The sequence below is a fragment of the Bufo bufo genome, chromosome 1, assembly GCF_905171765.1.
Source record: "Bufo bufo chromosome 1, aBufBuf1.1, whole genome shotgun sequence".
In the NCBI taxonomy this organism is placed as follows: domain Eukaryota; kingdom Metazoa; phylum Chordata; class Amphibia; order Anura; family Bufonidae; genus Bufo; species Bufo bufo.
Window position 1 is genome coordinate 273,009,672 of NC_053389.1, and position 21,083 is coordinate 273,030,754.

Genomic DNA, 21,083 nt, shown 5'->3' on the forward strand with positions numbered 1-21,083 from the left:
GGCCATCTTAAAGAGGACCTGTCACCACTTCGGACACACCAGTTTTAATAGCTTCATTCATCCCCTGTGGAGAATCTATTCGTCTGGCTCTGTGTTGTGCACTTTCCTCTGTTATTTCTACTAGAAGTTCTGAATGAATTGCTAGCAGTCAGCAGTAAGGGTACAGAGGGGTGTTAACCAGTTGGGGGGGTGTACCTGCACAGTCTGACAATGGCAGCACTGACAAGATAGAGTGAGACTGTGCAGGTATACACCCCCAACTGGTTACCACCCCTCTGTACCCTTACCGCAGACTGCTAGCAATTCATTTATAACTTCTAGTAGAAATAATAAAGGAATGGCACAACATAGAGCCATAAGAATAGATGTTCCAGAATTGTTATTACATTGGGAATGCATGGAGCTATTAAAACAGACATGTCAGGAGCGGTGAAAGGCCCTCTTTAAAGGGGTTTTCTGAGTGTTTTAAACTGATAAACTATCCTCAGGACAGGTCATCAGTATGTGATCGGTGGGGGTCTGACTCCCACCGATCAGCTGTTTTGAAGAGGCTTCCTCACCGCTTACCATGCACACTGCCGTCCATTGGATGGTGGCTGTGCTTGAATGGGACAGCGCTACACCTAGGTCATGTGACCGATGAATGTGACCGAGGTGCTGGGAGTTGGATCCCCACGGAACACATACAGATGACCTGAGGATGGGTCATCAGTATAAAACATTTGAACCCCTTTAATCATCCATGTAAATGGCATTGTCATATGGATGAACCCTGTATAACAACACACTGCAGAGTTGCAGACACACATTGTGCTGCCATATCGTGCCTCAAACCTTCTGTTCTGCTCTAGCAGCAGTGCTTCCAGGGGTGAAATCCAATCTGTTACATGCCATGCTTCTCTTTTATTTGGTATATGCCACAAACCTTTAGTGTGTTGAAAAAAATCTGAGGCACCAAGAGGTACAGTAGGGGCTCCTAAATATGGCAACAAGTGTTTAGAGAGACATCTTGCCATGTACGGCCTGCCACTTAACTCCTTTCTTTCATAAAGTGAAAAAGAGTCATCGCTTAAAGATAGATCTTAAAATTTTAATTTTGCCTACATACAGTTTGGCCAGTCGTACAACCCTGCTTTAATATCATCAATGCACAATTGAGGTCTTCTGGCATACAAGCTTAGTATGGGCACTGTCATCCAAAATAATGCAGTCCTGGATATCCATGAGTAAAAAGCCATATTAACCAGTCAATATAAGTTGAAGAGTATCCACTTGGTGGTCGTCTTGCTAATCCCATTTTGGAAAATCTTCAAAAATGTTACATGTGGTTGATGTTGTCTTGATTATGGAGAAGTGGGGTTCCTAGGAATCCATGGATTCTGCAGCTACTGCACTGGTTGATGCAGGGCTGGATAAGTTGGTCACCATTAGCCGTTCCCTGCCACCAAAAGCTTCTTTAACTGGAGGAGGGGGGGGGGGGGGAGGAGGTTAAAAAGCATATGTCAATGATTAATTATTTCACATTTTGAAGAATAGACGCCTAAAGAACATAATGTTTTACTAAAGTTCCTCATTACATGTACATATTTGTCAGGTACATGACCACCTTGGTGGGAGCCATCCGTCAGACCATGACTATCTTTGTGAAGATTTCTGCAGGTCCATTTACAAAGTTAATGAGGTTGTCCTGTCACCTCTGAAGGTCCATTGTGGATGATCCATTTTCAGAAATAGCTGGGTGCCTGTGGCCTACCTTGGCATACTTGGCTGTTTGCCAAGTGTCTTGAGAGCTGAACCCATGACAATCAGTTCACTACTGCAGCAGATTCCATATTCCACAGTTATCCTTTATCCCAGCATTAGAGCATATTGTCAGCTCAATAATACAGCTGGCACCTACAAGTGAAGGCACTGTGCCCATTCCAACATTGCACTGTAACAGTACAGCGACTTGTTGGACTGCACAGTTCCAGCGTCATAATGCTACAGTGTAGAGTGTAGGGATGAGTGAATCGACTTTGGATGAAACATCCGAAGTCGATTCGCATAAAACTTTGTTTCAATAGTGTACGGAGCGAGCTCCGTACAGTATTAGAATGTATTGGCTCCGATGAGCCGAAGCTACGACTTAGAACTGAACCCAAGTTCGGGAGATTTATTTTTACAGTAGAAATCAATTTATGAAGTTATTACCCAACGTCTCATGAGACTTCGTGAAGTAGAAACTTGAGCTCATCAGAGCCAATACATTCTAATACCGTACAGAGTGCTCAACCCATACAGTATTGAAAAGGAGACTTTTGTATTACTTACCAGTAAAGTCTCTTTCTCGCTCTTCCTTGGGGGACACAGGAAACCATGGGTATAGCTCTGCTCCCTAGGAGGCGTGACACTAAGTGAAAGCTGTAAGCCCCTCCTCCATCAGCTATACCCTTCAGCCTGGAGAAGAGACTGCCAGTTGCGTGTCCAAGTAGTGAAAGATAACCACCAACCGGAAAAAGAACTGTCGAGCCCCAACGGGGGCAACCAAGCCGGAACCACAACTGTAACCCAAATGAAGGGCGGGTGCTGTGTCCCCCAAGGAAGAGCGAGAAAGAGACTTTACTGGTAAGTAATACAAAAGTCTCCTTTTCTCGCCCATATTCCTTGGGGGACACAGGAAACCATGGGACGTTCCAGAGCAGTCCCAGAAGGGAGGGACCAGAACAAACTCAACCAACACCAGAGGCATCAATCAACTGCCGCCTGCAACACCAGACGGCCTAAAGCAGCGTCAGCCGACGCATGAGTATGCACCCTGTAGAACTTGGTGAAGGTGTGCAAGGAGGACCAAGTGGCCGCCTTGCAAATCTGCTCCGTAGAAGCCCGATTCCTCTGAGCCCAGGAAGCCCCGACCGCTCTAGTGGAGTGAGCGGTAACACCAAGGGGCGGAACCTTGCCCTTGGCGAGATAAGCCTCAGTAACAGCCATCTTGACAAAACGGGCGATAGCAACTTTGGATGCCGCCATCCCTCTGCGCGACCCCTCCGGGACCACAAAGAGCGAGTCAGTATGCCTGAAAGAGCTGGTTACTTCCAGGTAAATCTTGAGCGCCCTGACAACGTCCAGGCGATAAAGCTTCCTCTCCCGCGGGTGGGAAGGGGAAGGACACAAAGAGGGGAGAACGATGTCCTCGTTCAGATGAAAGGCGGAGACCACCTTAGGAAGGAAGGAAGGGACCGGACGAAGAACCACCTTGTCCTGGTGGAACACTAGGAAAGGTTCCAGACAGGAGAGTGCAGCCAATTCGGACACCCTCCGAAGAGAGGTGACGGCTACAAGGAAAATAACCTTGCAGGACAGAAGTCGCAAGGAAACCGTCCGCAGAGGCTCGAAAGGGGAAGCCTGGAGCGCTGAGAGAACCAGGTTCAGGTCCCAGGGCGGTACCGGAGGGCGGTACGGGGGAACCGCGTGAGCCACGCCCTGAAGGAAGGTTTTGACAGGACCAAGGGGGGCCAGTGGGCGCTGAAACAAAATGGACAGCGCAGACACCTGACCCTTCAAAGAACTAAGGCCCAGACCTTGGGCCAGTCCGCTCTGCAGGAAGGACAAAACGGTGGGGAGAGAAAAGCGGAGCGGAGGAATCCCCAGATCGGCACAGAACCCCAAAAAGGTCCTCCAGGTCCTATAATAGATCCTAGAAGAGGACGGCTTACGGGCGCGGATCATGGTGCGGACGACGTCCGCAGAAAAACCCCTACGTGTCAGGACGGTGGTCTCAACAACCACGCCGTCAAACGTAGGGACCCTAAACGCGGGTGGAAGATCGGTCCCTGAGAGAGAAGATCTTCCCTGGCGGGCAGCGGCCAGGGCGCGTCTGCCAGGAGCAGCATGAGGTCGGCATACCAAGACCGGCGGGGCCAGTCCGGAGCGACCAGAATCACCGAGACGCCTTCCGCCGCGATCTTCCGAAGGACCTTGGGCAGGAGAGGGATGGGAGGGAATACGTATGGGCGCGCGAAGCCTCGCCAAGGAAGAACGAGGGCGTCGGCTCCGCAAGCTCCCGGATCCCTGGCCCTGGACAGATAGGCGGGGACCTTGTGATTGAATTTTGAGGCCATGAGGTCCACGTCCGGTATGCCCCAACGAAGGCAAATGGCCTCGAATACCTCCGGGTGAAGAGACCACTCGCCGGGGTCGACGGTGGTGCGACTGAGGAAGTCCGCCGCCCAATTGTCCACCCCTGGAATAAAAATTGCAGATAGGGCCGGGACGTGGGCTTCCGCCCAACGGAGAATGCTGGTGACCTCCCGCATTGCTGCAGCGCTGCGAGTGCCCCCCTGGTGGTTTATGTACGCCACAGCCGTGGCGTTGTCCGATTGTACACGAACTGGATGACCCTTCAGCAGATGAGTCCAGTGTCGTAGAGACAGAAGGGCCGCTCTCAGCTCCAGGACATTGATCGAGAGTTTGGACTCCGATGGAGACCAAATGCCCTGGACGGATCGGGGAGGAAACACGCCTCCCCAGCCCAAGAGACTGGCATCGGTTGTAACCACCAACCAGTTGAGTGGCAGAAAGGACCTGCCCAGAAGAGGGGACTGTAACCACCAGCGGAGAGATGACCGCACCGGAGGCGATAGATGGAAGGGATGATCCAGAGACTCCGGCGATTTGTCCCAGGAGGAGAGGATCGCCCGTTGGAGAGGGCGGGAGTGAAACTGCGCAAATGGGATCGCCTCGAAGCAGGCAACCATCTGCCCCAAGACCCGCATGCAGAAGCGGAAGGACGGTCGACGGTGGAGAAGGAGACCCCGAACCGCCCCACGGAGGATCAGACGTTTTTCCGAGGGAAGACGTACCTCCGCCGCTCCTGTGTCTAAAAGCATTCCCAGGAAGACTAGTTGTCTGGAGGGGGGAAGGGAGGACTTGGGGAAGTTGATGACCCAACCGAACCTCGCCAGAGTCTCTAGAGTGAGATCCACGCTGGCAACCGCTTGAGAAAGGGACGGAGCCTTGATGAGGATATCGTCCAAGTACGGTAGCAGAAAAACACCCCTGGAACGGAGTAAGGCCAAAACCGGGGCCAGGACCTTGGTGAACACCCGGGGGGCTGTTGCCAGCCCAAAGGGAAGGGCGACAAATTGGAAGTGGAGATCCCCCACGGCGAATCGGAGGAAGCGATGGTGACACCGGGCTACCGGAACATGGAGGTAGGCATCCTGTATATCGATGGAAGACATGAAATCTCCCTGCTCCAGGGAAGCCACCGTGGAACGGAGGGACTCCATCCGAAACCGTCGAAGGAGGAGAAAACGGTTGAGCTTTTTGAGGTCCAAAATGGGCCGCACCGAACCTCCCTTCTTGGGAACTACAAAGAGGTTCGAGTAGAACCCTTGGAACCTTTCCTCTAGAGGAACGGGGGTAATCACCCCCCTGTCCAGTAAGGCTTGAACGGCCGCGGAGAACGCAGCCGCGCTTTTCGGGTCCCGCGGTGGGCGGGAGCGAAAGAACCGATCTGGAGGGAAGGATGCAAATTCGATTTTGTATCCGGAAGACACAATTTCGAGGGCCCAGGCGTCGGAGACGTGAGCCATCCAGACGTCCCTGAAAAGGAGGAGCCGGCCCCCCACCCGGGTGGGTGGGGGCGCGCCTTCAGGCAGAGGACTGCTTTGCTGCGGGTGTGCGGGCAGCCTGCGGCTTGCGCCAGGAGGGCTGCGCCCGAAAAAACGGCTTCCTACGCTTATCCTGGGGAGGAGCCGAAGCGGCAGCTGTGGTGGGAGCCCCAGAGGCCCTGCGGAGGACCGAAAACGAGACGCACCAAGGCGTCCGCGGGAGGCGCCCCTGGCTTGGGGTTGAGGAAGATGGGTGCTTTTACCCCCCGTGGCCTCCGAAATAAGTTCGTCTAGGCGGACCCCGAAAAGGTGGGAACCCGCAAACGGTAGCCCCGCCAAGGAACGTTTGGAGGCAGCGTCCGCTTTCCAAACCTTCAGCCAGAGCTCCCTCCTGACGGAAACTGCCAGGGCGGAGGAGCGTGCAATAAGGGCTCCCGCATCAAGGGAGGCCTCACAAACAAAATTCCCGGCCCGAATAATAAGCTGGGCCAAGGAACGTAGGTCCTGGATGGGGACGTCCGAGTCCAACTCCTGTTCCAGCTGCGCACCCCAAGCAGAGATTGCTTTCCCTGCCCAAGCAGAGGCAAAAACCGGTCTGAGAGCAGAACCGGAGGCAGCAAAAATGCCCTTGGAAAGGGTCTCCATGCGACGGTCCTCCGCTGACTGAAGAGAGGACCCGTCGGGAACAGGGATGGCCGTGTTCTTTGACAGTCGGGCCACAGGGTGGTCCACCTTGGGTGGGGAAGACCATGTGGCCACGACATCGGCTGGAAAAGGATAGCAAATGTCCAGCTTCTTGGGGTTGACAAAACGGGCGTCCGGGCGAGCCCAAGCCTTAGACACCACAGAGGAGAAATCAGAGTGGATTGGAAAGACTTTTGAGGCCTGCCTGGGTCTGATAAAGGAGACGCTAGCTGCGTCAGAGCTAGGGGGGTCATCCTGCACCTTAAAGGTGTCACGAATATCAGAGATGAGTTGACCCATCGCGATGTAGCAGTGGCCATGTAGCAGTGGCCATGGGGGATGTAGCAGCGGCCATGGGGGATGTAGCAGCGGTGGGAGGGAGGAAGGGGAGGCTGGAGCAGCTACTCTCACCATACGCTGTCTTCGCCCTCAGTCCATCCAGCGGGGGTCGCCCCTTCAGCTCCTGGCACCGCAGTGGCAGGAAGCCGGGGGAGGGACTTGGCGTGCGGGCGACCCTGAGCTGGCGGGACGCAGGGGAGCGAGGCTGCCCTGGTCCACCTTGTCTTCTGTGGGGGAGGCGGCAGTGCGGAATTACCGGCACTGGCGCAACTCAACCCCGGGAGAAACAGAGGGGTCTAATGCGCCTCTGTTGTCCCTGTAGGTAGAAAAAAATCGAATTAAAAACAACAAATAACGCAAAAATAAAAAAATCATAGGAAAACAACCCTGCATAAGCAGGGGGTGTCTTGCCTCCTTGGACACTAAGCAAAAGCTGGCAGTCTCTTCTCCAGGCTGAAGGGTATAGCTGATGGAGGAGGGGCTTACAGCTTTCACTTAGTGTCACGCCTCCTAGGGAGCAGAGCTATACCCATGGTTTCCTGTGTCCCCCAAGGAATATGGGCGAGAAACAAAGTTTTATGCGAATCGACTTTGGATGTTTCATCCGAAGTAGATTCGCTCATCCCTAGTAGAGTGTTAAAGGGTTATAAAAAATAAAATAAAAAAATAGGCACTCAGCCTCTCATGTAATTATATGTAAACGTGACTCTACGAGCTCATTAGTCCAGAGTAAAGGCTGTATTACACTGGCCGATAATCGCTAATCAGCGTCCGCATGTAATAATGCCACCGATTACCCGATGAACGAGCAAACGCTTGTTCATCGGGCAATTCAGATTTTAAGCATGCTTAAAAGTCAGCGCTTGGCGGAGGCAGATCGTGCTGCCTGTAAACCACTAGACAGTATAGGGATGAGCGATGGCATAGCGAGCACTGATCCCCATGCTGCGGAGGAAATCTCTGCATGTAATAATAGCGGTCTGCTCCTCTAGTGAGCAGGCGATCTGCCTGTCCAATAAACTCTTAAGATCCAATGCAATTGTTTTTATCACAATCAATATCAGCGGCATATTGACTCACCAGCTGCAATAGTGCTAATGTCCCATACTCTCAGGCCATCCTTCTGGCCCCCAAATGCATACAAAAAGGGCAAGTCTGGGCAGCATGCTGTGCAGAACAGTATGCCCTAGGGAAAAAATTGAGGTTTGTAAATGCAATAAAATGAGCGAGAAATACAAATAACAAACGGTTAACTGACAGATTAAGGAGAGATAATAGGCTGTATTTAAAGTCATATATTTTTAAATGCAACCTCTGCTTACTGACTATCTTCGTTGTAAGGGGAGGATCAGAAGAGTATACAACAGACAGAATAGTAAGGTCAAGAAACTCAACAATCCTTAAAAGGGTTGGTTGTGTAACCTTTTGCTTCCTGGCTCCCCATGCAATTCATTTTTAAACTTATATGAGGAATAAAAGAGGAACAGCACAACACAGAGTCTTAAGAATAGATGCTCCAGTTATTACATGAGGTTTGCAAATAGTTACTAAAACAGACATGTCAGGAGAGGTGACCGGTCCTCTTTAAAGGTGGATATGTGAGGGGAAGCAGAAGCATGCTTACTTTCTTCCCATCGCTGTCTCCCCACACTCAGCAGCTCCACTGCGCTCCTAGAAGCAGTGACCACCGCCCGTTGCGTCACATGACCATTTGACATTACAGTGGTCAACACTGAGGCCTATGATTGGCTGCAGCAGTGTCAAAATGGAAGTTTACATTCTGGGAGCACAGTGAGAGGCTGGGGACAGAAGGATTGGGGAGCTAGAGATGGGAAGAAAGTATGTATGCTTCTGCTTCCCTTCACATATCCACTCGGGATGGGGGAGGGGGGGGCAACATCTCTCCAGATAGGTCTGTTTTAGTAACTGTTTGCAAACCATATGTAATAACTGGAACATCTTTTCTTCTGATTCTGTGTTGTGCTGTTCCTCTTATTCCTCATAAAAGTTTAAAGATGAATTGCCAGCAGTTTGCAATGAAGGTCCACATGGGTGTTACCAGTTGGGAGGGTGTCCCTGCACACTCTGACACTGATTGGATGTCAGACTGTTCATGGACACCCCCCCAATTGGTAACACTCAGTTGGATCTTTATGGCAGACTGTTAGTTCATTCAGAAACTTCTAGTAGGGATAATAGAGGAATGGCACAATACAGGAATAGCTAAATGCAAATAAACTGCAGAATTGTCATTACGTGCCAAATGCAAGTAATTACTAAATAGACATGTCAGGTGAGGTGACAGGTCTTCTTTAAAAAGTTATACCCATCTGGACATTTATGGCTTATCAACAGGATATCTGGAAAACAGGGATGTGGCTGCACGCGTGTGGCTCTCTCCATCGATGTCTATGGGAATTCCAACAATAGGCAAGCAAGTAAGCTCAGCTATTTTAGGAACTACCATAGAAGTGAATGGAGAGAGCTGTGCATGCGCTGTCCCCTCTACATAGACAGAGCTCCGTTCATGAGATAGGTGCAGATCCCTGAGGTGTGACCATACATATCATACATTTATGGTTTTCCAATTAGGGGACATCTCCAGATATCCTGTGGACATGACATAAGATGGGAGAAAAGCATTAAATAAAAAACAAAGTCCCTGTGATAATGTATTAGGCTACATGCTCACGACCGTGTGCCCCCCGTGGCCGTATTGCGGGCCGCATACAGCGGGTCCGCAATACACGGGCACCAGCTGTGTGCATTCCACATCACGGACCCATTCACTTGAATGGGTCTGCAATCACGGAGATGTGGAACGGAGGCACGGATCGGAACCCCACGGAAGCACTACGGAGGGCTTCCGTGGTGTTTCTGGCTGTGCCTCCGCACCACAGAAAAGTAGTGCATGCACTACTTTTTTGCGGTGCGGACCGTCAGATGTGGTCCGCAATCCCCATGCGGCTGCCCCACGGTCAGTGCCCGTGCATTGTGGACCGCAATTTGCGGTCCGCAGCACCGGCACGGAGCCCTAACGTTCGTGTGCATGTAGCCTTTAAGAGATTTCAGAACAGTCAGTGTTCTCATGGGAGCCTAAACATAAACCTAGTGTAACTGAAGAGTTTGGGTCTGTAAATCAAGTATTGATGACACAACAAAGAGGTGTACTGAAAGGCCTGTTGTAAATTTCGTCTTCTGGTAGCCTTTGTTCCATAGTGAAGTTCACATGTGATGAGCTGTCCAACTATCTATTACTGGTGAGATCATTTATACAGGAGTCATTGAGGGTGAAAATGAAGCGACCAAAAACGGCGAATGGGCCATTTGAACACTTTTTTCCGTTTTGCTGTATGGGGAATAAATTTTTATACTATGGGCGTTTTCGCACATCGTAACACCCATGAAGTGAACTTTTTTTAATTTTTTTATTTTTTTTTTATTTTGGGAAAAGAGGGGTGATTTGAATTTTTAAAATTTTTTTTTTTTTTACACTTTTTTATAGTTCCCATAGGGAACTATAACATGCAATCATTAGACTGCTATTCGCATAGACTCCAATGCACTAGCCCTATTACAAGCAAGGGCTCCATAGAAAATACTATGCAACAGTCTCCTGTCATTCACAAAGACATGGGCTGCTGTACACAAGCTCCGGCTCCGCCGATCGCCACACGGTTTTCAGCGCGTTTAGATGCCGTGGTCAGGATTGACCACGGCATCTGAGGTGTTAAATGTCTGAGGGGGTTAAATGTCTGCGATCGGCATTACTGCCGATTGCGGACATGAGCCACTAAAAGAAGCAGACGGCCACCCGCGGCTATGGCGCCCGCAGCAGGCGTCATCTTTAAACACATGCCTGATGACGTACATGTACGTCATCAGGCATGAAAGAGTTAAACCACGACCAGACAACATTATCTCCTCTACATCGGGAGATATAGGACGATTTATCAAACTGGTGCAAAGGAAAACTGGCTTAGTTGCCTATTGCAACCAATCAGATTTCACCTCTCATTTTTCAGAGCTCCTTTTTAAAATGAAAGGTGGAATCTGGTTGCTATGGACAACTAAGCCAGTTTTCCTTGACACCTGTTTTGATAAATCTCCCCCATAAGCCTTTAGAAATCGTGTTGAGAGTGAAATCGACTAAAACCTGATTTCACTTCCGACCAGATTGTTTTAAATCTGAGATTGCCAGCTTTCAAAAAAGACCAGCGGCTACACAGCCCAAGATATGAAGGCTTAAAGCAGCCCTCACCACTCACCTTGCTGGGCTCTGCTGGGGCTGAACTGTTGGGGTTAATATAAACTTGCTTTGCAGGTTTAAGAATAGTGAGAGTATGAGATATGTGGGCAGCTGATTCTGGGATGATTAAAAGGGGGGTAGGGGCGTTCTTACCATTTTCATATCCCGGGAATGAACGAGACTTGGTTTGTCCAGTAAAACGTCCCAGATCTTCACATGTTTATCAGCCGAAGAGGTCACCAAGCACCCTTTCACCTGACTGCTCAACTCCAGACCTGGGTGCACAAAAAAGAAAAAAAAACTGAATTCGACGTCAGATGAAAATGTAATCTCGCAGTAAAAGATTATATTAAACTCCCATTAAACTACAGTATACAGGGCCACATGTCAGTGAACACGAACATCACTTCCATATGAATATCTCATTCCTAAACTGCTCATTGAAAGGGATTTACAGGATTTTTCTCTTTAACTACTCTTTTGGCCATGGGCTGCGTCTGGTATTGCACCTTAGCCCTAATCACTAGACTGTGACAAAGCAGCAATAGCAGACGCAGTCCATGGACAAGAGTGGCGCTGTTTTTAGAGGAGAAAAAAAACGTGAAACTGCAGCTGTACTGACTACACAGATGTCCCTAAATTAAATGGAAGATCAGGGTTAATTGACCAATTGGCTTCGTCGATTCACCCAACATGACATATCCAACGTGTCTGGCCCCATAACTGGTTCGGGGGAGGTGTTGGAAGTACTAAATCAATAGCAAATGAAACAAAGTCCCCTTTATGTGACCTGGAAAATGATAGACTGATGGTAAGAATGGCTGCAGCAGAAAGCGATTTCATCTGCTATACTAGCAAACGGTAAATCTGAAGAGTGACCTTTATGTAGTGCTAGAAATAAAAAGGAACTGTAACCGAAATTCTGCTCTCAGCGAGATCTTTACATGCCGCCACATAGTGAAGAGAGCAAACAAAACATCAATAACATACTTGTTACAACCCTGGATGGAATAAGTCACAGAATATCAAGTCTTCTACTCACTGTGGGAAAAAGTCAGAGATGACGTCAAAGGAGAAGATTCCTTAATGGCGTGTGTGGTTTTGCAGCACAGTCTCACTTTACCTCTGTTAGCGCCATTTTTGGAAGAAAGAAGCTATGTTTTCCAGCCCTACACAAGCCATTAAGCGTACTTTCACACTAGTGTTATTCTTTTCCGTATTGAAATCCGGAAAAGGGTCTCAATACCGGAAAAAAAAAACGCATCCGTTTTGTCCCAATGCATTCTGAATAGAAAGCAATCCGTTCAGTATGCATCAGGATGTCTTCCGTTTCATCCCTTGTACGGTATTTGACCGGACAAAATACCGCAGCATAGTGCTGTATTTTTTCCGGACAAAATCCCGGAACACTACCGCACTTGCCAGATCCGGCATCAATTTCCATTGAAATGTATTAATGCCGGATCCAGTACCAAGTGTTCTGGAAATTGCCGCATCGCTGGATCCGGTTTTCTGGTCTGCGCATGCGCAGTTCTTTCTAGCTTTGAAAAAATTAAATACCGCATCCGTTATTCCGGATGATACCAGAAAGACAGATCCGGTATTTCAATGCATAAGTCTAACAGATTTCCGGCAGGCAGTTTGCCGGATTCTTCTAACGCTAGTGTGAAAGTACCCTTAAGGGGGCTGTAAACTTGATAGGAAGCAGCGGCTGGACTGAGGTGGACCAGAGACATTTAAGGGGTTGTCCAGGATTAGAAAACATGGCTGCTTTTGTCAAAACCAGCACCAGACGTGTCCACAGGCTGTGTTCAGAATTGCAGATCTGTACCATTCACTTCAAATGGAGCCAAAATGCAATACCAGATCCAATCCATGGACAGAAAGCAGCCACATTTTTATAATCCTGGACATCCCCTTTAAGGGACAGTCCAAACTGCACACTAAAAGCTACTTAACCCTTTGAGGACAAAGGGACGTATTTGTCCCATGTTTTTAATTGCCTGTATCATCTGATTAAGAATTTAACCGCCTCCGGACCGCCTAACGCAGGATCGCGTTCCGGAGGCGGCAGCCCTGCGCACAGTCACGCATATATGCGTCATCTAGCGAGACGCGAGATTTCCTGTGAACGCGCGCACACAGGCGCGCGCGTTCACAGGATCGGAAGGTAAGCGAGTGGATCTCCAGCCTGCCAGCGGCGATCGTTCGCTGGCAGGCTGGAGATGTGATTTTTTTTAACCCCTAACAGGTATATTAGACGCTGTTTTGATAACAGCGTCTAATATACCTGCTACCTGGTCCTCTGGTGGTCCCCTTTGTTTGGATCGACCACCAGAGGACACAGGTAGCTCAGCAATATGTAGCACCAAACACCACTACACTACACCCCCCCCCCTGTCACTTATTAACCTTTTATTAACCCCTGATCACCCCATATAGACTACCTGATCACCCCCCTGTCATTGATCACCCCCCTGTCATTGATCACCCCCTTGTAAGGCTCCATTCAGACGTCCGTATGATTTTTACGGATCCACTGATACATGGATCGGATCCGCAAAACACATACGGATGTCTGAATGGAGCCTTACAGGGGGGTGATCAAGGACGGGGGTGATCACCCCATATAGACTCCCTGATCACCCCCCTGTCATTGATCACCCCCCTGTAAGGCTCCATTCAGATGTCCGTATGTTTTTTTATGGATCCACGGATACATGGATCGGATCCGCAAAACACATACGGACATCTGAATGGAGCCTTACAGGGGGGTGATCAATGACAGGGGGGTGATCACCCCATATAGACTCCCTGATCACCCCCCTGTAAGGCTCCATTCAGATGTCCGTATGTTTTTTACGGATCCACGGATACATGGATCGGATCCTCAAAACACATACGGACGTCTGAATGGAGCCTTACAGGGGGGTGATCAATGACAGGGGGGTGATCACCCCATATAGACTCCCTGATCACCCCCTGTCATTGATCACCCCCCTGTAAGGCTCCATTCAGACATTTTTTTGGCCCAAGTTAGCGGAAATTTATTTATTTTTTCTTACAAAGTCTCATATTCCACTAACTTGTGTCAAAAAATTAAATCTCACATGAACTCACCATACCCCTCACGGAATCCTAATGCGTAAAAATTTTTAGACATTTATATTCCAGACTTCTTCTCACGCTTTAGGGCCCCTAGAATGCCAGGGCAGTATAAATACCCCACATGTGACCCCATTTCGGAAAGAAGACACCCCAAGGTATTCCGTGAGGGGCATATTGGGTCCATGAAAGATTGAAATTTTTGTCCCAAGTTAGCGGAAAGGGAGACTTTGTGAGAAAAATAAATAAAAAATCAATTTCCGCTAACTTGTGCCAAAAAAAATAAAAAATTCTATGAACTCGCCATGCCCCTCATTGAATACCTTGGGGTGTCTTCTTTCCAAAATGGGGTCACATGTGGGGTATTTATACTGCCCTGGCATTTTAGGGGCCCTAAAGCGTGAGAAGAAGTCTGGGATCCAAATGTCTAAAAATGCCCTCATAAAAGGAATGTGGGCCCCTTTGCGCATCTAGGCTGCAAAAACGTGTAACACATCTGGTATCGCCATACTCAGGAGAAGTTGAGCAATGTGTTTTGGGGTGTCATTTTATATATACCCATGCTGGGCGAGATAAATATCTTGGTCAAATGCCAACTTTGTATAAAAAATGGGAAAAGTTGTCTTTTGCCGAGATATTTCTCTCACCCAGCATGAGTATATGTAAAAAGACACCCCAAAACACATTGCCCAACTTCTCCTGAATACGGCGATACCACATGTGTGACACTTTTTTGCAGCCTAGGTGGGCAAAGGGGCCCACATTCCAAAGAGCACCTTTAGGATTTCACAGGTCATTTACCTACTTACCACACATTAGGGCCCATAGAATGCCAGGGCAGTATAACTACCCCACAAGTGACCCCATTTTGGAAAGAAGATACCCCAAGGTATTCCGTGAGGGGCATGGCGAGTTCCTAAAATGTTTTATTTTTTGTCACAAGTTAGCGGAAAATGATGATTTTTAAAAAAAAAATTTTTATTCTTACAAAGTCTCATATTCCACTAACTTGTGACAAAAAATAAAAACTTCCATGAACTCACTATGCCCATCACGAAATACCTTGGGGTGTCTTCTTTCCAAAATGGGGTCACTTGTGGGGTAGTTATACTGCCCTGGCATTTTAGGGGCCCGAATGCGTGAGAAGTGGTTTGAAATCAAAGTCTGTAAAAAATGGCCGGTGAAATCCGAAAGGTGCTCTTTGGAATGTGGGCCCCTTTGCCCACCTAGGCTGCAAAAAAGTGTCACACATCTGGTATCACCGTACTCAGGAGAAGTTGGGCAATGTGTTTTGGGGTGTCTTTTTACATATACCCATGCTGGGTGAGAGAAATATCTTGGCAAAAGACAACTTTCCCATTTTTTTTATACAAAGTTGGCATTTGACCGAGATATTTATCTCACCCAGCATGGGTATATGTAAAATGACAGGTTGCGATTAGTGATAAGGAAAACAAGCATCGGATGGGATGTTACATCCGAAGTCGCTTTGCTCAAAACTTCGGATTAATACTGTACGAAAATCTTGAAACCGAACTTGGCTTTGGTTCCTACTGGTACCTCGGACCCGAAGCAGAGTTTGGTTCCAAGTTTTCATTTGGTTTTCCACTTTAAAAACGCGACTCATCAGAGCCCATACATTTTAATACTGTATAGAGACGAATCTCCGTACAGCATTTATCCGAAGTTTTGAACAAAGCTACTTCAGATTTAGCATCCGCTTTGCTCAACTCTAGTTGCGAGGCTACCAAAGATGTGTATAATATTCACTGTTTTGGGATCCAACAACAAATATGGTCAGACTGCTCTAGAGTCCTTCAAAAGACCTTGGCCTGTCCACCCACCTTCATCACGTCACAGGAATTCCTGAGGAGCTATTTCAAGCACAAAGGGAGATACGTACCAGACACCTCACCGTCGTGAGCCTTTAATGTGAAGAGAGGCTTGTCCGACCGGGCATCTAAGCAGTACACAAACCCGTCCTCCGTGCTGGCCTAGAGCAGATAAAAGAGGAAGTGATCTATCTGTGCGCCAATTATTGATCTTTACATTAGAACAAGACAACTTCTAATCTTTCTACAAAGCCAATTGAACCGAGAAGATAAAAAATGGAGCTTGATGTTATCGAACCTCTCAGTCACACTCCTATGATGGGGCTTTTTAGAAATCAATGTTTGCTTATAATTCTTGAAGTACAGCGCCATAGAATTAATGGCACTTTCAAATAAATAATATTAATATTGCTGAAGAGGGTATATTGGCGGCTAATAAAAGGGACAAACACATCCATTTACAATACAGTGTTTGCCGTTACTGTGAATCACAGAAATAGTCAATGACTACCGTGTATGCTGAAAACTTTTAGGAAAGAATGTTACATAGCAATATGAGGCGGAAAGGCACATACGTCCATCAGGATCAGCCTGTTAGGCCTTATGAACACTACTATATCCATTTTGCGTTCCATGGTCTGCATTTTGCAGCATGTTCTATCACTTTGCGGTAGGGCCATTTTTTTTTTTTTTGTGGACCCATAGAAAAGAATGGGTTCCCAAAAAATGTGGATAAGTCACAAATACTAAATACGGCAGTTGTGTGCATGAGGCCTTAGGCCCAATTCAGACGACCGTATTTTTGCCCTAAATCCAATTAGCATTTTTGTGGATCGGGTGCGAACCCATTAGTTTCAATGGGGCTACAACAAACGTGTGTCCGCATCAGTAAAAGAAAAGAACTTGTGTTATTGCTTGTCTGTTTTGTGAAAAAGAAGATGCATTGTTACAATGGGCGAAACAAATGCAGGCACCATGTACGTCACACTGATGTCATCCGTATTTCTTACAGACAGCAAAATACATACAGTCGCGTGTATGCACCCACATCCTGAAACTGCTGATCCAGAGGAAGGCCCAAAAAAAAAAAAATTACACAAAAGCCACTACCCTTTAGGTAAAAAAAATCCCCGGACTACCAACCTTTCATTAGAATCGAGTAACTACAGCTTGCAAATATTTTAAAGTGTCTCATACACGTAATAGATAATAGATGGTTGAAACGACCTAGTTTAGGGTACTTTCACACTAGCGTTTTTCTTTTCCGGCATAGAGTGCCGTCACAGGGGCTCTATACCGGAAAAGAACTGATCAGGCATATCCCCAGTCATTCTGAATAGAGAGCAATCCGTTCAGGATGCATCAGGATGTCTTCAGTTCAGTCATTTTGACTGATCAGGCAAAAGATAAAACCGTAGCATGCTACGGTTTTATCTCCGGCGAAAAAAATTGAAGACTTGCCTGAATGCCGGATCTGTCCTTCCACCTTTAAAAATGAGAAAAAAATAAATACCGGATCCATTTTGCCTGATGACACTAGAAAAACTGATCCGGTATTGCAATGCATTTTTCTGACTCATCAGGCATTTTTCTGACTGATCAGGATCCTGATCAGTCTGAAAAGGAGACTTTTGTATTACTTACCAGTAAAGTCTCTTTCTCGCTCTTCCTTGGGGGACACAGGAAACCATGGGGTATAGCTCTGCTCCCTAGGAGGCGTGACACTAAGTGAAAGCTGTAAGCCCCTCCTCCATCAGCTATACCCTTCAGCCTGGAGAAGAGACTGCCAGTTGCGTGTCCAAGTAGTGAAAGATAACCACCAACCGGAAAAAAGAACCGTCAAGCCCCAACGGGGGCAACCAAGCCGGAACCACAACTGTAAACCCAAATGAAGGGCGGGTGCTGTGTCCCCCAAGGAAGAGCGAGAAAGAGACTTTACTGGTAAGTAATACAAAAGTCTCCTTTTCTCGCCCATATTCCTTGGGGGACACAGGAAACCATGGGACGTTCCAGAGCAGTCCCAGAAGGGAGGGACCAGAACAAACTAGACCAACACCGGAGGCATCAATCAACTGCCGCCTGCAACACCAGACGGCCTAAAGCAGCGTCAGCCGACGCATGAGTATGCACCCTGTAGAACTTGGTGAAGGTGTGCAAGGAGGACCAAGTGGCCGCCTTGCAAATCTGCTCCGTAGAAGCCCGATTTCTCTGAGCCCAGGAAGCCCCGACCGCTCTAGTGGAATGAGCGGTAACACCGAGGGGCGGAACCTTGCCCTTGGCGAGATAAGCCTCAGTAACAGCCATCTTGACAAAACGGGCGATAGCAACTTTGGATGCCGCCAACCCTCTGCGCGACCCCTCCGGAACCACAAAGAGCGAGTCAGTACGCCTGAAAGAGCTGGTTACCTCCAGGTAAACCTTGAGCGCCCTGACAACGTCCAGGCGATGAAGTTCCCTCTCCCTAGGGTGGGAAGGGGAAGGACACAAAGAGGGGAGAACGATGTCCTCGTTCAGATGAAAGGCGGAGACCACCTTAGGAAGGAAGGAAGGGACCGGACGAAGAACTACCTTGTCCTGGTGGAACACTAGGAAAGGTTCCAGACAGGAGAGTGCAGCCAATTCGGACACCCTCCGAAGAGAGGTGACGGCTACAAGGAAAATAACCTTGCAGGACAGAAGTCGCAAGGAAACCGTCCGCAGAGGCTCGAAAGGAGAAGCCTGGAGCGCTGAGAGAACCAGGTTCAGGTCCCAGGGCGGTACCGGAGGCCGGTACGGGGGAACCGCGTGAGCCACGCCCTGAAGGAAGGTCTTGACAGGACCAAGGGGGGCCAGTGGGCGCTGAAACAAAATGGACAGCGCAGACACCTGACCCTTCAAAGAACTAAGACCCAGACCTTGGGCAAGTCCGCTCTGCAGGAAGGACAAAACGGTGGGGAGAGAAAAGCGGAGCGGAGGAATCCCCAGATCGGCACAGAACCCCAAATAGGTCCTCCAGGTCCTATAATAGATCCTAGAAGAGGACGGCTTACGGGCGCGGATCATGGTGCGGACGACGTCCGCAGAAAAACCCCTACGTGTCAGGACGGTGGTCTCAACAACCACGCCGTCAAACGTAGGGACCTTAAACGCGGGTGGAAGATCGGTCCCTGAGAGAGAAGATCTTCCCTGGCGGGCAGCGGCCAGGGCGCGTCTGCCAGGAGCAGCATGAGGTCGGCATACCAAGACCGGCGGGGCCAGTCCGGAGCGACCAGAATTACCGAGACGCCTTCCGCCGCGATCTTCCGAAGGACCTTGGGCAGGAGTGGGATGGGAGGGAATATGTATGGACGCGCGAAGCCTCGCCAGGGAAGAACGAGGGCGTCGGCTCCGCAAGCTCCCGGATCCCTGGCCCTGGACAGATAGGCGGGGACCTTGTGATTGAACTTGGAGGCCATGAGGTCCACGTCCGGTATGCCCCAACGAAGGCAAATGGCCTCGAATACCTCCGGGTGAAGAGACCACTCGCCGGGGTCGACAGTGGTGCGACTGAGGAAGTCCGCCGCCCAATTGTCCACCCCTGGAATAAAAATTGCCGATAGGGCCGGGACGTGGGCTTCCGCCCAACGGAGAATGCTGGAGACCTCCCTCATTGCAGCAGCGCTGCGAGTGCCCCCCTGGTGGTTTATGTACGCCACAGCCGTGGCGTTGTCCGATTGTACACGAACTGGATGACCCTTCAACAGATGAGTCCAGTGTCGTAGAGACAAAAGGGCCGCTCTCAGCTCCAGGACATTGATCGAGAGTTTGGACTCCAACGGAGACCAAATGCCCTGGACGGATCGGGGAGGAAACACGCCTCCCCAGCCCAAGAGACTGGCATCGGTTGTAACCACCAACCAGTTGAGTGGCAGAAAAGACCTGCCCAGAAGAGGGGACTGTAACCACCAGCGGAGAGATGACCTCACCGGAGGCGATAGATGGAAGGGATGATCCAGAGACTGCGGCGATTTGTCCCAGGAGGAGAGGATCGCCCGTTGGAGAGGGCGGGAGTGAAACTGCGCAAACGGGATCGCCTCGAAGCAGGCAACCATCTGCCCCAAGACCCGCATGCAGAAGCGGAAGGACGGTCGACGGTGGAGAAGGAGACCCCGAACCGCCCCACGGAGGATCAGACGTTTTTCCGAGGGAAGACGTACTTCCGCCGCTCCCGTGTCTAAAAGCATTCCCAGGAAGACCAGTTGTCTGGAGGGGGGAAGGGAGGACTTGGGGAAGTTGATGACCCAACCGAACCTCGTCAGAGTCTCTAGAGTGAGATCCACGCTGGCAACCGCTTGAGAAAGGGACGGAGCCTTGATGAGGATATCGTCCAAGTACGGTAGCAGAAAAACACCCCTGGAACGGAGTAAGGCCAAAACCGGGGCCAGGACCTTGGTGAACACCCGGGGGGCTGTTGCCAGCCCAAAGGGAAGGGCGACAAACTGGAAGTGGAGGTCCCCCACGGCGAATCGGAGGAAGCGATGGTGACACCGGGCTACCGGAACATGTAGGTAGGCATCCTGTATATCGATGGAAGACATGAAATCTCCCTGCTCCAGGGAAGCCACCGCGGAACGGAGGGACTCCATCCGAAACCGTCGAAGGAGGAGAAAACGGTTGAGCTTTTTGAGGTCCAAAATGGGCCGCATGGAACCTCCCTTCTTGGGAACTACAAAGAGGTTCGAGTAGAACCCTTGGAACCTTTCCTCTAGAGGAACGGGGGTAATCACCCCCCTGTCCAGTAAGGCTTGAACGGCCGCGGAGAACGCAACCGCGCGTTTCGGGTCCCGTGGCGGGCGGGAGCGAAAGAACCGATCTGGAGGGAAGGATGCAAATTCGATTTTGTATCCGGAGCACACAATTTCGAGGGCCCAGGCGTCGGAGACGTGAGCCAACCAGACGTCCCTGAAAAGGAGGAGCCGGCCCCCCACCCGGGTGGGTGGGGGCGCGCCTTCAGGCAGAGGATTGCTTTGCTGCGGGTGTGCGGGCAGCCTGCGGCTTGCGCCAGGAGGGCTGCGCCCGAAAAAACGGCTTCCTATGTTTGTCCTGGGGAGGAGCCGAAGCGGCAGCTGTGGTGGGAGCCCCAAAGGCCCTGCGGGAGGACCGAAAACGAGACGCACCAGGGCGTCCGCGGGGGGCGCCCCTGGCTTGGGGTTGAGGAAGATGGGTGCTTTTACCACCCGTGGCCTCCGAAATAAGTTCGTCTAGGCGGACCCCGAAAAGGCGGGAACCCGCAAACGGTAGCCCCGCCAAGGAACGTTTGGA

General features: G+C 49.7%; 1 protein-coding gene across 1 annotated transcript in view; it reads right to left on the minus strand.

Annotated features, from left to right (window-relative positions):
- Positions 1 to 1,076: 1,076 nt before the first annotated feature.
- The window catches only part of PWP1 (PWP1 homolog, endonuclein), an 88,971-nt gene continuing 68,964 nt past the window's right edge, over positions 1,077 to 21,083 (minus strand). The window contains exons 12-15 of the mRNA XM_040439403.1: positions 15,875 to 15,965; positions 11,020 to 11,141; positions 7,698 to 7,803; positions 1,077 to 1,460 (exon numbers count right to left, since the gene is read on the minus strand). Of these exons, the coding sequence (XP_040295337.1) occupies positions 1,363 to 1,460; positions 7,698 to 7,803; positions 11,020 to 11,141; positions 15,875 to 15,965 (417 nt within the window). The 3' untranslated portion in view covers positions 1,077 to 1,362. The remainder of the gene's footprint in view (positions 1,461 to 7,697; positions 7,804 to 11,019; positions 11,142 to 15,874; positions 15,966 to 21,083) is intronic.